The sequence below is a fragment of the Mus pahari genome, chromosome 23 (assembly GCF_900095145.1).
Source record: "Mus pahari chromosome 23, PAHARI_EIJ_v1.1, whole genome shotgun sequence".
Classification (NCBI taxonomy): Eukaryota; Metazoa; Chordata; class Mammalia; order Rodentia; family Muridae; genus Mus; species Mus pahari.
This window is the reverse complement of record NC_034612.1, coordinates 30,234,908-30,250,221: the sequence shown is the minus strand read 5'-3', so window position 1 is coordinate 30,250,221 and position 15,314 is coordinate 30,234,908. Positions and strand designations below refer to the sequence as shown.

The 15,314-nt window shown below is 51.9% G+C and overlaps 1 protein-coding gene across 3 annotated transcripts in view; it reads left to right on the top strand.

Moving 5' to 3' along the window:
• The window catches only part of Mad1l1 (mitotic arrest deficient 1 like 1), a 306,462-nt gene that overhangs the window by 179,651 nt on the left and 111,497 nt on the right, over positions 1 to 15,314 (top strand). For 2 of the 3 annotated variants that reach the window (XM_029533893.1, XM_021186613.1), the window contains exon 13: positions 9,261 to 9,317. In XM_029533893.1, coding sequence (XP_029389753.1) covers positions 9,261 to 9,317 — 57 coding nt within the window. Of the gene's footprint in view, positions 1 to 9,054; positions 9,134 to 9,260; positions 9,318 to 15,314 lie in introns of those variants that run through there. The other variant, XM_029533895.1, reaches the window with a different exon arrangement.

Sequence of the window (15,314 nt, the reverse complement as noted above, 5' to 3'; positions counted from 1 at the left end):
AGAGGCCGCCTGGGCCTGCTCTTTACCCCCTTTCCGCTTGTATCTCTCAGCTTGACTCTGGGGGTGACCTTAGAAGCAGGACTGTCATTGTCCACATTTCAGTGACAAGAAAACTGAAACCCAGAAGGCCCAGGACTGAACCTAAGCCACCAGGCACCTGTGCACAAACCTAGAACTGCCCTGTAGCATGGCCAACCTGCAGAGCATCCTAGGCAAGGCCTTTGTCACACTCTGTGTCCCATCAGCTTTGTTGGTTTTGATTCTCACATCTATTTGGCTTGTCCTTGACCTTGGTGTGACGCAGACTCCCAGAGAGGTGCTGCTGGGGCCAGTCATTCTGTGCAGACAACTCAACCCTCACCCAGCTAGTGCTCATGGTTGTCTACTTGGAGAAGTGTCTAAAGGAATAGCCAGGGTGACAGCATGGCTATATGTCCTTTCCTGAGAGCACTTGAGTCCACACCGAGCAGGGCCCTTTCCTAGGCTTGCAACAGAGCCTTTGGTGAGGGAATGTTTAGTAGACAGCTAGCTAGCCTGGTGGCACAGGCCTGTAGTCCACCAGGGAAGTGGGAGGCTGAGGCATGAGGATGCGAAGTTCAGTACCAGCCTGGGCTATAGAGTGAGTTTATGGCTAGTCTGAGCAACTTAATGTCTGTCTTAAGTAAAAAGAAGGTGGAGGATATAGCTTAACTAAGGGCAGGGGTGTGGCTCAGTGGTAGAGCCTCTGCCTAGAATCCCCCAGTGAGGGGTTGGAAGTGTGGCTCAGTGGTCCCTGTATTAAATTCCTAGTTATTGCAAAAACAAACAAACAAACAAACAAGTAAATACATAAATCAAACCCATGATAACTACTAAGTGCAATAGCATTTAGGTGTGGGATCCCATGAGGGAGCAGTCAGAAATGCATGACAGTGTTGTAACCTATCTGGGAAAGTAAGGAAGAACCTTTGGATCCACAGCTCAGAGGACAGTTATAGGTCTCACCATGGCAATACTAGAGCATGACTAGAGTAGAAGCTGCTGTGCTTCAGCTCTGGCGATGACTTATGGCAAGGCTGTACCATATAAAGAGGTCACAGTCGCGGCTGCCCACTTGTTCTTTCTGCCTATGAGATTCTCACCAGGCACATTGGGCCTATATTGTCCTTGCACGGAGGAGCTATGCCATCATCGATGTAAGTGTGTTATAAGCTGTTTTATTACAGCACATTTAGCTCCATGAGAAACGCTAACGAGGAGAGATTTGCAGGTCCGCTCTCTGACACCTTGCAGTTCCCTGGTATTTTCTCACTGAGAGGTCTCATCTGTGCTGCCATATGCATTCCACATAGGTCCTTAGGAGGATGATAGTCTGAGCACAGCCAATGCTTTGTGTCAAGTGACCAGTGTTGTCAGGATTCAGCTCTAGCAGATAGATGTCCCCTGTCAGCATCTCACTGTCCCCTGCTCATGGGTATATGTCAGGCAACATATCTTTCCCTGCAGGATGTAAGGATGGCAGGTTCTTCCTCCTGTTTTGTGTCCCAAAGCTTTGGAAAGCCAGTTGGGGGCTCAGCTGAGTGGAGCAAGGTGCTCTTGATATTTCATAATCATCGTCACTGTGAGTGTTCGTCAGGTTAGTCCAGGTGGGGGAGGGTGAGAAGCCCCCCTCCCCAACATACACACCTTGGAGATTCCTGTTACAGTTGGTCTTCCTGTGCATGGGCACTCTGGCCTCTTGAAGCAGGCTTGCCCTCAGTGACCTTCCTCCTCTGGGCCTAGGTGTGCTGGTGTCATGGCTGTGGTGAGTTAGGCTCCTGTGAGCAGAGCCCTAGTGGCTTTTTTCCTCAGCCCGTGGCTCTGCTAGTTATGCTGGGTATGCAACCGTTGCTGTCTAGAGTGGCCATGTGTTCAGATGCTTGCCAAGTTTTCACAGGAGTCATGGAGAGACAGTTGTGCCCAGTTAGTCACAGGATTCCCTGTCTCCACTAGAGGAGCACAAGGTCTGGCAGACCTAGTCCTTTGAGGATGGAATAGTAGCTGGATTTAGCAGTCTATAGAGGAGGAAGCCAGCCTGGTTGTCCTAAGCCACTGGAGTGGGGAACGGTACACCTTCTGCCTCCACCAGGTGGCAGCAGACAGGCTCACTGCTTTCTGGGCCTTGCCACTGGCCTGGAGGGGATTAGGTCAGATGCAGGAAAGGATGGCCTGGAGAAGGGAATGATGGGAACCCGGGCACATACTGATCAGAGGCAAGGAGCAGGCAGGTGTGAGAGTCCCACAGCTGGGTGGTCTGTTGTGGAGGGAGCTTGGAAGGACCTTGGCTTTGGCCAAGGGTGGCCTTGGCTTTCGACTTCCTAGCTGTCTTGGAGCTTGGATTTAGGAGGCTACTCCCTCCCCGAGCACGACTCCTTTCCATTCTGTTACCTGCTCTGTAGAGTCCAATGTACAGTTGGGTTTTCTGTGAGTCTCCATTTAGTGAGAAGGGAGATGGGCAAACAGCCTTGCTTGGTCATAGAAGGCAAGCTATGCATAGGCCAAAGGAGGGAGAAGTTGCCTCTGGACAGGCAGATGTGGGCTTCTGGGGCCTTGGTAAGTTGGGAGGGGTATGTCCCGAGTCAGTTCTAGGAATTGAAGATGACTTATGAGGATGACTGGTAGGAAAGAGCCCTCGCCACAGTGAGCCAGGAAGCTGTTCCTACAGAAGCCATACGACTTGCTGTTTACAGCCCTAACCCTGGTCATCGGCAGCCCCGCAGGTCATACAGCCACTTTAAGTTATCTCCAGCTGGCCTACAGATAAATGAGACTCGGACTATGGTTACTTTATTTGGCTTTGACAATTACTAGGGGTCACCCCCTAATCTACTCTTCTACCTGCTGGCCTGGCTACCTCTCCAGCGTACCCCAGATACTTGCTGTTTCTCCTGGCTCCGTGCTCATGGCTCCATCTCCTCTCATGGTGGCTTCCTCCTCTCCTCTTGTTCTTCTTCCTTCTTCTCCTGCTCTCTCCTCACTCCTCTCTCTTTTCCACCCTCAACCAGGGAACTCCAAATATACCTACTAGAAGTTTCTCCAGTAATTGGCTGTAGCCAATTTTATTTAACCAATTGTTTTAAATCAAGGAACAAGGTTTGCACAGCAAAAAAAATGTAAACATGAGAATATCCTCGTACACCTAGACCTTTGGGTACAGAATTTCTCATTACAATACATAGCAACAGACCAAACTTCAACAATTGTGTACTTCACATGAAGACCTATGGCCTTGTTGTCATTTCCAGCCCCTACCCTTTTGAGGAGAGCACTACTGGGCCTAGACAGCTACAGCTTGGTTCTATCACATTCTGGGGTCCAGCAGGTACACTCTACCCATCTAAGGCCACTCTGTTAGTCAAGATGGCACACATCACCTGCCACTTCTGAGTGCCCAGCTTGTAGATACATCCTATAGCCAGCACAGCCTTGGTGAGGGTCTCTCCAGGTTCCTGGGCACAGGGCTAAGTGTCCCAGGCAAACCTTCCCGTCTCTTGTTTGCCTCACCCATGAGCATGTTGCCATCCCTGGTAGGTACATTCTAGAGACCTCACTCATTGCCCAGTATCTGGGAAATACACCCATAGAGGGCTTAGCACCTCCTGGGTACTGAATGCCCAGAGAGTGGCTGAGAGACGGGTGGGCCTTCGTCTTGGCACAGGTGTGTTCCTCGGCCAAGGTGCCAGCCACTGGTCCTGCTGCGTAAGTGGTGGAGCTGCAGCCACAGATGGTAGCTTTGCCATCGCCTTCCAGGATAGAGAAGTTCATATACCAGACGCTTGCAAATAGCTCGTGCCTAGAGAGCATTAAAAGTCTTGTCGGGAGTTTATTAGCTGAGCTGCTTGTATTGACACAGTAAAAGTTTCATAACTTCGTGGAACTCCTTTCTTAAAGGTCCCTTAGTGCCTTACAGCTGGTAAGCATCGCTCAGGCCTGGGAGGCAAGTGGTTTTCCAGGGAAGTTACATAGCAAGAAATGGAGAGGGAGCCCCCACATTGCCTGTGTTGTTCAGATCTGAGTTGAGAAGGTGAAGAGGTGTGAGCCAGAGAACACCCCAGTGTAGGGTCTGACTGCAAATCCACCCTCAGGGGACAGGCCAAGAGGGAGGGCTCCCAGGAGAGGAAGAACACCACTGGACATGTGGTGATTCAGGTGTCTCCTGGGTGTGTGGGACCGTCTCCCTACTTTCTTTGTCTCTCCACCCCTTTACCTTTTTCCTTTCTACTTCTGCCCCTAGTCTTCCCTTCTCTCTCTTTGCCTGTCCTCTCTTTCTCTGTGCTGTCACGTGCATGCATAGGTGCACATGCCAGTATTTGCACATTTGGCAGTCAGGTGAACATCGGGGCTTTCCTCTCACCGTAACCCGGAGCTTAGATTTGGCTGGATTGGCTGGCCAGTGAGCTCGTGGGATTCTTCTCGCCCCACCTCCCCACACTGTGATTTCAGATGTGCACTGCCACACTTGGCCTCCTCCACGGGCACTGGGGCTGGGAACTCAGGTCTTCATTCTTGTGCAGCAGGTACTTTGCCCTCCGGTCTTTTTCTTTCTGATGGCTTTTCTCAGTTGCCTTTCTTTACCCACCCTCACCTCAAGCTCCTGTTTTCTCTGGGGTCAACAGGCACTTCCATGGATTCTTGTGCACTGGATATAGCTTTCCCATGGTTGACCAGGGAGGGAATGCTCATTGCGTGGGAAGGCAGGTGTGCCAGCCTCAGGGCTGCCTTGGGCAGGCAGGCAGGCAGCCAGCCACTGCCATCGTCCTCTCGGCACAGCCCTGGCCCAGGCTAACATCCGTCATCAGTTCCAGCATGGAGCATGCTTTGATTCCAGCAAAATCATTTTCAGCAAAACAAACTAGAAATGGAGAGCTGGAGACTCCCAGTAGCCTGTCCCCAGTGGGGCTGCTGCCATTTTGCCCGGATTTTATTTATTCCATTTAATAAAGCGGCTGCGGAGGTTGGAAGCAGATGTCACGAGTCCTCTGTCGATGGAGCCATAAATACAAGTGTGTGGCACTTGGATGCCACGAGTCACCTGAGTTGTGTTTCCAGCATATTTAATTAAAACAGATTACAGCACGACCAGCTACATGGAGGCTCCTTCACAAACATGCTGGCATGCTGCTCTCCAGTGAGAAGACTACACTGTGGGGGAAACACAGTAGAGAAGCTCCAAAGAGTTGAGAGTAGATGCAGGGAGTGATTGGAGGAACCCAGGGCCATGCATGTGCCAGGTAATTGCTCTACACTGCACTATAGTTCCAGCTCGCTGGGCCATCGCACAGATGGAAGACAAGTACCCTAAGAGCTGAGGTCAGAGGTCAAGATCAGCCTTTGTGGAGGTCACCTGGGTGATAGGCAGCCATTGGGATCCTGGCCACAGCCACAGTTCCCAGTCTGAGCTCTGTCGGCATCCCCGCAGGGTTAGTGGGAACACTGATAGGCCAGGCCCTCTGCCAGTGGCTGTGGGCTAGAGCTGGGAGCCTCCTGTTTCTAGTCAAGGGGTCTCTGTGGAGTCACTAACCCTGAAGCGTGGGATGGAGCAGACTTGGGTCATTTGTCTTCTCTACGCCAGCGTAGCCCACTCCTGCCCATGATGCTTTCCACCCCCATAGCCCACACCTCTGTCTGCAGCTTTGAATGGCTAAGCATGCTGGCTGCCTGCTCAGGGGCTGGCTTGTTCTATAGCCCCCAGAAGCTCTTGCATCCATATCTACACTCACACCCCAAGGGAAAGCCTAGCACTTAAGACCCAGCCTCTTCAGTGTTAACTGTGACCTTGGGTGGACCCCTGTCTTCTTGGGTGCAGGTGGGGCTGATGGCCTACTCTCTGGGTTTTCCCAGCCAGGCCATACTGTGCCGTGGTATTGCAGAACGTGCACCAAGCCCCTCCTTGGGATGGCTCGTCCCAGCCTGTCCCTACCTGCAGGTTTTCCTGCTTACTCCGAGCTGTCTGTGTGCCTGCAGGGGTGCTAGATCATCAGGCTGCCACTTCTCACTTCAGGATAAAAATAGCCCTGCAGAGGCTTCTGTGCTGGATGTAATGTCACAGGTGGCGCATGTCCAGGTCTTCTGTCTGAACACACACGTCTCCAGGGGTTGGCTGGAGTAGCAAATGTGCACTAGCCCACCTGCCACCTTGGCCACACCTGAGACCAAGGACATCTGTGCTGTCCTCATGCTGTTGTCTGCCTTGGCAGAGCCTGAGTGGGGGCTGCTTTTGGTACCATTTCTGGAGCAGTCTGCCAGCCTGTCATCCCTGTGTGTAGCCTCAAAGCCAGGCTCTGCGCCCTTTGTGGTAGTACTGTCTTGGGCAGGGCAGGTAGCTGGTGCCATGTGAACAGAGGGATGAGAGGTGACTGCCTGAGTTAGCCGATGGCTCTGTGTGGGCCAGCTGTGGGCAGATGAGGGACAGCTGGTGGATTGAGGTGCCATGCTGCTGTTTTTCTGCATAAGGCCTGCCTGTCCCTCTTTAGAAGTTTCAGGAGAAAGCAAGAGCATATAGGCCCTGATGTCACCGCAAAGGGCAGGACACTTACTGTCATGCCATGAGATACTTCCTCAGTCTAGATTACAGTAATGTGGACCCCTGCACTGCCCATCTCCCACTGCTGGGCATTACACCTCATCCTCCGTCTTCAGCTCTGCATTGTATCTTCCAGTGAGGTCTGGTCCATCACCTCCACTGTCTTCCTTTTGTGGCTGAAGCAGCATTTTCCAGAGGCTCTGTGGTCAAGCTGCAGATAGTACTGTACATTCTGTCCCTTCTGAGAACAGTATGATGATCATGGCCAGCCATCCCTTTTGCCCCAGGACCTCAGAGGAGCCCTGCTTTCTGCATGAGGACGTGGTGACAGAAATGTCTTGTTCTCCCAACAATCTCTTCCTATAACAGTACTATTGCTAACCATGCTTGGCTGATCCAAAAGATGAGACCCTTGATAGAGGAGCCGAGTCGTGGGCATGGTGTTTGACTCTGGGCTACGGTCCCAGCAAGATTTGCTCTTCTGGAGTGAGTGTTTCCCAGTGGTCTTCTGGGGAACCACCTGCTGCAGGTGTGGATAGGTGCTGGTGAAGCTGCAGTGAAAGCCAGCCCCCCTTCTATCTATAGATGTGGTGGTCATACAGGGCAGGTTGTCACTTACCACCCTTCTTATTTATTTATTTAAAAAATTTTTTTAAATTTATTTTATGCACATAAGTACACTGTAGCTGTTTTCAGACACACCAGAAAAGGGCATCAGATCCCATTACAAATGGTTGTGAGCTACCATGTGGTTGCTGGGAATTGAACTCAGGACCTCTAGAAGAGCAGTCAATGCTCTTAATCTCTGAGCCATCTCTCTAGCCCACTTACCATCCTTCTATGGCCAAGGCTACAGCCAAAGGTACGTCCCTGTTCCCTGTGTCCCCGTGTCCCTGTGTCTGCACGTGCTCAAATGTGCATGGGTGCATGCATGCTGATGTCAGTGGACAGCCTGAGGTGTCAATCTTTGCCTTCTACTTTTCTGAGGCAGGGGCTTGCGTTCCCGTGTATACCCAGCTAGCTGTCCAGAGACCTTTCAGAGAGTCTACTGTCTCTGCCATCTTTCTCAACACAGGAGCACGGGAATTACAGATGTGAGCTACTGTGTATGTCTAGCTTTTACATGGACTTTTGGGATTCAAACTCAGATTCTCGGTCACAGGAAAAATGCTTTCTCTGCTGAGCCATCTTCTCAGCCTTTCTCAGTCCTTTGAGCACATACCTGGGCTTGATATGCAGACATTAAACCCTAAGGAAAAGCCAGGTCTGGGCTCCTTCAGTCTCACTGCCACTGTCACCGTCACTGAGACTTGCTTAATTCCCATCCTTTCCCTTCAGTGCCCCAGCACTTCCTGGGCTCTGCCAGCCCTGTCTTTGCAGAGTGGTTTCGCTGTTGGTCCTGATTTGCATTTGGCTAATTGCTAACCATGTTAATTACCTTTCTGTGTGTTTGCCGCCTGTGCGTTTCCTTTTTGGGAGCCGTCTGTTTGCCTCTTTGCCCGCTCCTCTGTCACACTGTTTATTTTTTTCCTCACTGCTTTGTAGCAGATCAGTGTGTGTCCTTGAGGCCAGTCAGGTAGCGGGGATGTCAGTCTCTGACCTCCGTCCCTCCTCCTAAAGCAATGAGAGTGGTGTGATGGATGTGTGGGCCTTACAGTTCTTTCAGTTTTGAGAGTCTCAGGTTGGACTTGGGTTCAAATCCTGCCAAGCTTGCTGACCAGCCACTCACTGAATTATACATGGTGTTTGACTTCGGGACCCGTTTTCCTAAGAAAAACTCTTCTACAGGAGGACATGGTATGCCAGGACATGGTATCCGTAGACACTGAGATCCCCTGATGTCTGCAGGGCACTTCAGCCTGTGGTAGTCCCCAGAGGAAGAGGGCCAGATCACAGTAGATGGAAAGGAAGAAGGAGTCCTGTTGCCTGTTGCAGAGCCGACAGTGGAGTGACTGTTGCTCTGGTCTGGGCAGTACCCTTCCTGCTCAGTGAGGGCAACACATCCTTGCTGTGTAGTTGCTTAGTGCACAGTGGAATGCGTTTATAGATGGCTCACAGCAGCCCACCGGTGGTCAGGATAGATTTCGGCAAGCATCTTGGCCGTGCTGCTTACTGCCTGCCAGGGCCTTACTGTCTAGCAGGGCCTGTGAGAACCACAGTGGATTCGGTCAGAGAGGACTGTGTGCCATTCTAGAGGGGGACTGTGGCACCCTGGAGCCAAGGTCTATGCTCTTTGACCTTTGAGCTTCTGAACTGAAACTGAGTCTATGCTTGCAGCCTCCAGTGGCCTGCTCTCTCATGGGGCTGCTGAAGCAAAGGTTGGGGAGCCTCAGGAAAGCCATCTTCCTCTGGGTGTTGGGCCCTGGTGTGAGGCTCTGGGTACTCTTGGCCAGTTGACCCTGCTGGTCCCCTGCTCCTCTGAAGTCTGTCCAGTGCTGGGGAGCCTCCCGTGTTCTGGGCAGTGTCCTGTGTCAGCAGGACCACCTCAGTTAGTGATTCCAGAGTGGGAAGCTAGGATGCAAGATTCAGCTGGCTGACTTCCTCCTCACCCCAACTTACCCCAGTGTTGGACCACCCAGCAAGGATTGTATGGTCAGAATTTCATATCACATAGGGCCTACTAGGGTGGCCCGACAGACCCGGGGGGAGTGGAGGCCCTGTACCCCAAGGCTGACAGGCATCTCCTCTCAACTCTAACCTTCTTGGTCTTGTCTTATAGGCTCAGCTGTCTCAGGCCCAGGAGGAGCTTGGGGTTCAGAAGCAGAGAGCTGACACGGTGAGTACTGAGGTGGGGGTCACTTGGTGCTGTGTGGTGAAGGGCAGCCTGAGGGCAGACCACCTTGAGTCCTGAATCCAGACAAAGAGAAGTCCTGCCTTCCTCCAGTAGGTCTTGGCCTTCAGGCACACCCTCCTGTGTGCCCATGGTGTTTCCCCGTATTATTAGAGTGGAGGGAACTGAGATGGAAACTGAGATTTGGGAGCCTATGCCTAAGGGCTTGGGTCAGGCCAGGTCAGCCTAAGCAACATAGGTGTGTGAGCACTTACAGGTCAGATAACACAGGTAGGGTTTCCCTTTGGGACTTGGAGAATGCAGGTTACAATTCACAAGTGGGATTGGCTTGCAGCGAATGTGAGGGTTCTGGGTCGGGGCTGAGATTCTAATCTGGAGGTGGGAAAGACTTTCTTGGAATATAGAATCAGGGAAGGTTGTGCAATGCTGGGTGTGTCCACTGCCCATTACCAAGTGTGTTGTCATTAGCATGGGAGTCAGACTGTGCCCAAGCAGAGGCTAAGCGGCAAGGTGTCAGTCAGCTGGTAACTGACAGTTAAGGCAGCATGAAGGAGGGAAAGGTAACTGGGGCTGTGGTCAGAGGTGGCAGGCCAGGCAGGCCTATGGTCTAGAATGTGGGGAACATGGAGGGAATGTTTTTGTAGATTGTGGAATGTTAACATCCCACAGTGAGTGTGGAAGAGAGTCTGTGGACTGTGGAGCATAGTGTCTGTCAGTGGGCATGGTGAGTTTCCTTAACTTTGGCACGTTGTCAGGTATGGTATGACCTGGTTTTATCCAGGCAGTGTTGGTTGTGGGCTGGCTAGCGTGGTAGCCCTTGTCTCTCCACACATGGCCTCTTGGGCTTGTCCCTGTGCTTCCAAGTGCTTCAGCCTCCTTTAGCAGTGGCCTGTCTGCTGCTGCCATTGGGGAAGCCACGTGCAGTGTCTGTTGGGGGGGGGGGTTGTGAGCTGAGCGTCAGTATGCACAGCCTGGGGAGACCCTGATGCTCTGCGCATTGACATTCGTAGCTTCCTCGGTGTCGACCTGAATTGGAATGTACCCCAGGGCCTTGTTTTCATAATGTACACAAGGCCAAGTAGATTTAGAAATGAGTTGTACTAAGCACATGCCAGGCCTAGGGCTCTGTGGCTAAGCAGCTTGCCGTCACCCACGGCGCACTTTGCACAGGAGCATGACTGCCTGGCTCTGTCTCATGCTTCCCATGTCACTTTGGAGGAACTGTGAGCCTTGTGTCCATTTTAGGGGCAGGTGCAGAAGCTGCTCTCAGGCCGGCCCTTGGTGCTAGGTAGCTCCTGAGCTTAGTGAGGCTCACAACTTCCACAGCTGTGTGGGAATATAGGGTGCACTAAGGGGCAGAGAACTGAGGCCTAAGCTGGTCCTCTCATCGTGAGTCCCTGGAAAGCAGTAGTGGCTGGACCCCCACCGAGACTGGCTTAGACTCTCAGGGCCCCAGGCCTCGGCAGAGTGAGATTCAACCTGTGTTGCTTTGGTCTCAATGAGTTTAGCCTTCTACCCCTGCCTCAGTTTTGGGTTTTTTTGTTTTGTTTTGTTTTGTTTTGTTTTGTTTTGTTTTTTGTTTTGGTTTTTCGAGACAGGGTTTCTCTGTATAGCTCTGGCTGTCCTGGAACTCACTTGGTAGACCAGGCTAGCCTCGAACTCAGAAATCCGCCTGCCTCTGCCTCCCAAGTGCTGGGATTAAAGGCCTGCGCCACCAGGCCCAGCTCTCAGTTTTGTTTTTAATGTTTGTTTGTATGTGCATTGTATGTGTATGGGAGAGAGGGAGGGAGGGAGGGAGGGAGGGAGGATGGTGGCATGTAGAAGTCAGAGGGCATAAATCCTTTCCTTACACTTTGGTTGAGACAGTGTCTCATTGCCACTGTATGCCCAGCTAGCTGTCCTATGAGGTTGTCTCCATCTCTCACTCTCTGTAAGAAGGCTAGAATTATAGACACTTGCTATTACCTCCTGCTTTATTGGGTGCTGGGGATCAGACTCAGGGCCTCTGGCTTGTAGTTCAAGTGCTTTTCTCCCTGCTCAATCTTGCCAGCTCCAGTGCTAGCCCTGCCTTCTTGCAGAGGCTCTGGTTGTAGGGGACTTGGGAGCCATCCTTGTGTGTGGTAGTTTTCTATCAGCTTGACACAGTTAGAGTTATTAGAGAGGAGGGAGCCCTAGCATTTTCTTAATTAGTGATCAATGTGGGAGGGCCCAGCCTGTTGTGGGTGGGACCATCCCTGGACTGGTGGTCCTGAAAGCAAGCCATGAGGAGCACCCCTCCATGGCCTCTGCATCAGCTCCTGCCTCCAGGTTCCTGCCCTGCTTGAGATCCCGCTTTTGGGAGGAACTCTCATGGAACCATGAGTGCAGTAAACCCTTTTCTCGCCTTTGGCCATGTTGTTTCATCACAGCGGTAGCAACCCAAGCAAGGCCATGGCCAGTGCAGGACTCTCGTTGCTTCTGACTCTTGAGAGCAGGGCAGATGCAACAGGCTCTAAGATGCCCAATCTCTGATGCTGGTGAATAGGATGCAGGCCCTCGGGGCAGGGTTCCTTCATGTTTGTTTAGGGTTCCATTTAGAGCTGTCTCCTCTGCCCAGTTTCTGATCTCTGCCTTTGATTGCCTAATCTCAGGTCACTTCACAGTGTTTATTTCTCTTCTCTTCTCCTTCCCACTTAAGAGAAAAATAAGAAGTGGCAGTGCTTGGGTACCTGTGACACAACTGGTATTTGTCTCCCAGCCTCCAGCCTTCCCACGGGTGCTGGAGGCTTCAGTGCCATCTTTGCCAGCTGAGTAAGCCCTACCCTGGCCTCAGGCAAGGCCTTGAGGTGCAGCAGCGATGGGGCCTGGCAGATCCGTGTTCATGTCCCAACTATCACTGACCTTTGAGGCTTGGCTGCCCCAGATGCCTCCTCACCTGCCTCCTGGCCACACTGGGCTTGGTGGGGGAGGTTTCTCCAGAGCAGCCCACCTGAGTATCAGGGTCAACGTTCTGTGGGACAGTGTATTCAATGAGTTACATGCCTAGCCTTACCACGTGTCAGGAGTCCTGTTGAGTTTGGGACCTTTATTTTAAGTAGCTATGTGTAACAGTGGCTCTCATGTGGTCACCTGGGTCATTGGCTGGCAGAAGCTATCCTCTCTCTGAAAACCCTTTCCGCCCTCTCTTCTTGCCCTCACAGCCGCCTTTGCTGCTGACACTACATCTCTTTCCTCCATTTTATTACTACTTACTTTGTGTTTCTCTGTGTCTGTAAATATGTATTTGAATGCACGTGCGCCTGTGTGAGTGTACATGTGTGTGCCTGCGTGTGAGATCAGGCCCTCCCCCTACTGTCTGAGACAGGTTCTCTTATTGGCCTGGAACGTTGGCACCTAGGCTAGACTACCTTGTCCATGAGCCTCCAGGGATCTGACTCTCTCCACCTCCCGTGTCCCCACTGCTGGGATTCTGAACATGCGCCACCACGCCTGGCTCTCAGAGTGTCAGAATCAAGGTCTTCCTTGCTGTAAAGCAAGTGTTTCGTTGACCGAACGAACCATCATCTCAGCCCTGGCTTTGGCATTTTGAGTAAGGGTCACGTCTGTAGCCCAGGCTGCTGGCCTCAACCTCATGACTCCCCTAGCTCAGCCTCCCAAGCGCTCGGGTTAGAGGCATACCCACCACAACTGCTTCCTTTTCTAGGCTTAAACTTGCATCTCCAGCCTCCCCCTGTGTTGTAAGTCCCGGACCCTCTGCAGGACCTGAGATGCAGCTGATGTTGCCATTCAGTGTCCCGAGGAGGCCTGTAGAAGGAAGGTTTCGAGTAGGGTTTCCCAGGGGTTTGCTGAGGCCAGCGGAGCCTCTTGGTCATCCTGCTTTACCTTCAGTCTGTGGAAGCCCCCTCCCCTCTGATCAGCTGTGCATGGGCACAGGGTCCACCCTCCACTGGTTGACCTGCCCCCCCCCCCGCCCCCTTACTGGGGTTCTGTGATCTGCTTGCTCTTTTTCATATGGAGAAGAGCCAGAGAGAAAGGAGCAAGTGCACCCTGGAGCTGTCTGGCTGGGAGGCTGCTTCCCGGCCCTCTCTGCCTTCCTGAGGCTGTGTGCTGTACAGGAAGGGCCAGCTGAACCAGTGCCAGTCTGGCCCTGAGAAGGAGGCTCGTGTTACCTGCATGTAAAGCAATCACAAGTGTCCAGCATTAGCAGGGACATGGCCCGGCTACTTGCCTGACCCCTGCAGCATCTAGCCTTCTGCCCGCTGGGATCTGACTCCAAGCTTGTTCACAAGTAGTAGGAGGGGAGCCGTGCCATATCGAGCTAATCGCTAATGGCAGGACAAAGGCAGTTTGACTTTGTGTTATTAATTAGTAACCTCACACTAATTAGTGAGCATGAGTGTGGTTCATGCTTCCTCTTTAAATGCAATTAATACCACAAGGAGCAACGTCCCGGGCCAGGCTTGTGTCGTTAGCATACCTCACCCTAATTAGATCCGGCCAGCAGTGGCTAGAGAAATGAGGTTTTTGATTACAACCATAAAAGGTCTCCAATATTTTATAGACTTCAGGGAGCTAGAAATGTGGATTTATTTTCGGTCTTAACAGGCATGCAACTCTCCCCCCACCCCCGAAATCTAGTGTAATTAAGCAGTCATTTCTCTTGATTACCATTTTCCCCTAATGGCTCCTCCTTACCCTCTGTGCCTTATTCCCAGTGGAGCTTGTGGATCAGGAGGGAGGCTCTACCCCCAAAGAGGCTGTGGTTGGGTCAGACTGGAGCTTGTACTCACCACTCTTCTATGCTCTGTCTCTGAGAGCAGCTGCAAATAGTGCCTCTCTCTGTAGCCAGACAGAAAGGAGCACCTCACAGGCTCATGCTCTTCACAGGCAGATGCTCTTCACAGTGTGATGAATTGGTAGCAGGGGCTGGTACCTAGTAGGACGGTCGCCTAAGCAGGCACAAAGTGTTGGGTTCCGTCCCCAGCACTGCATGGCATGCATTGGCACATGTGCAGAATCTGGGCATTATGGAGGTAAAAGGGGGAAGATTAGAAGTTCAGTGTCATCCTCAGCTTCATCATAAGCTCAGGTCCTGTGTGTCTGTGTGTGTGTGTGTGTGTATGTGTGTGTGTGTGTGTGTGTGTGTGTGTACGGGGCATACATGCATCCATGTAAGCAAAATACTCACACATAAAAATAACTAAATCTTTTTGTCTGCTTTCTTTGAGACAAGGTCTCTCTACGTATCCCTGGCTGCCTGCTGTCCTACTCACTCTGTAGATCCATGTGCCTCAGGCTCCTGAGTGCTGGGATTAAAGGCACCTGTACCCACCCCCAACTTAAAGAGCATGTGGAATCCTCTGGAACAGGGGTTAACAGGTAGTTGTGAGCCTGGGTGCAGGGAACTAAACCCTGGTCCTCTGCAAGAGTAGCTAGCCCTCTTAGCCATGCCTAGATTTAAGAAAAAGAAAAACCCAGTGCAGGTCCTGTGGTCGCATATGGAGAAAGACATGGGTTCTGAGGACTGTGTACAGTGTGTGGTCCCCAGTGTGTGTGCATGCTCTCTTAGAGCTTTGGCTGCTCATTGGAGTCGAGGGCTGTCTGACGGCCTTTCTGGGTGACATTCTGAGTCACATGGATGTCACAGAAGTGAGTACTGGGGACCGTAGTCTTGTGTGATCTTCGCACATGTCTGGTCCCCTCACAGTCCATGGCCTCCTATTGAGTGACTCCTCTTGGATCCTCTTGTGGTCCTCCACAGAGCTGGTAGAGGAGCTTCTGCTCCCACCAGATGAAGCTTCTGCCTGTCTCTCATCCTGAGTAGATGCTGCTGCTGCTTCTGCTTCTGCTTCTGCTTCTGCTTCTGCTGCTGCTGCTGCTGCTGCTGCTGCTGCTGCTGCTGCTGCTGCTGCTGCTTCTGCTTCTTCTTCTTCTTCTTCTTCTTCTTCTTCTTCTTCTTCTTCTTCTTCTTCTTCTTCTTCTTCTTCTTCTTCTTCTTCTTCT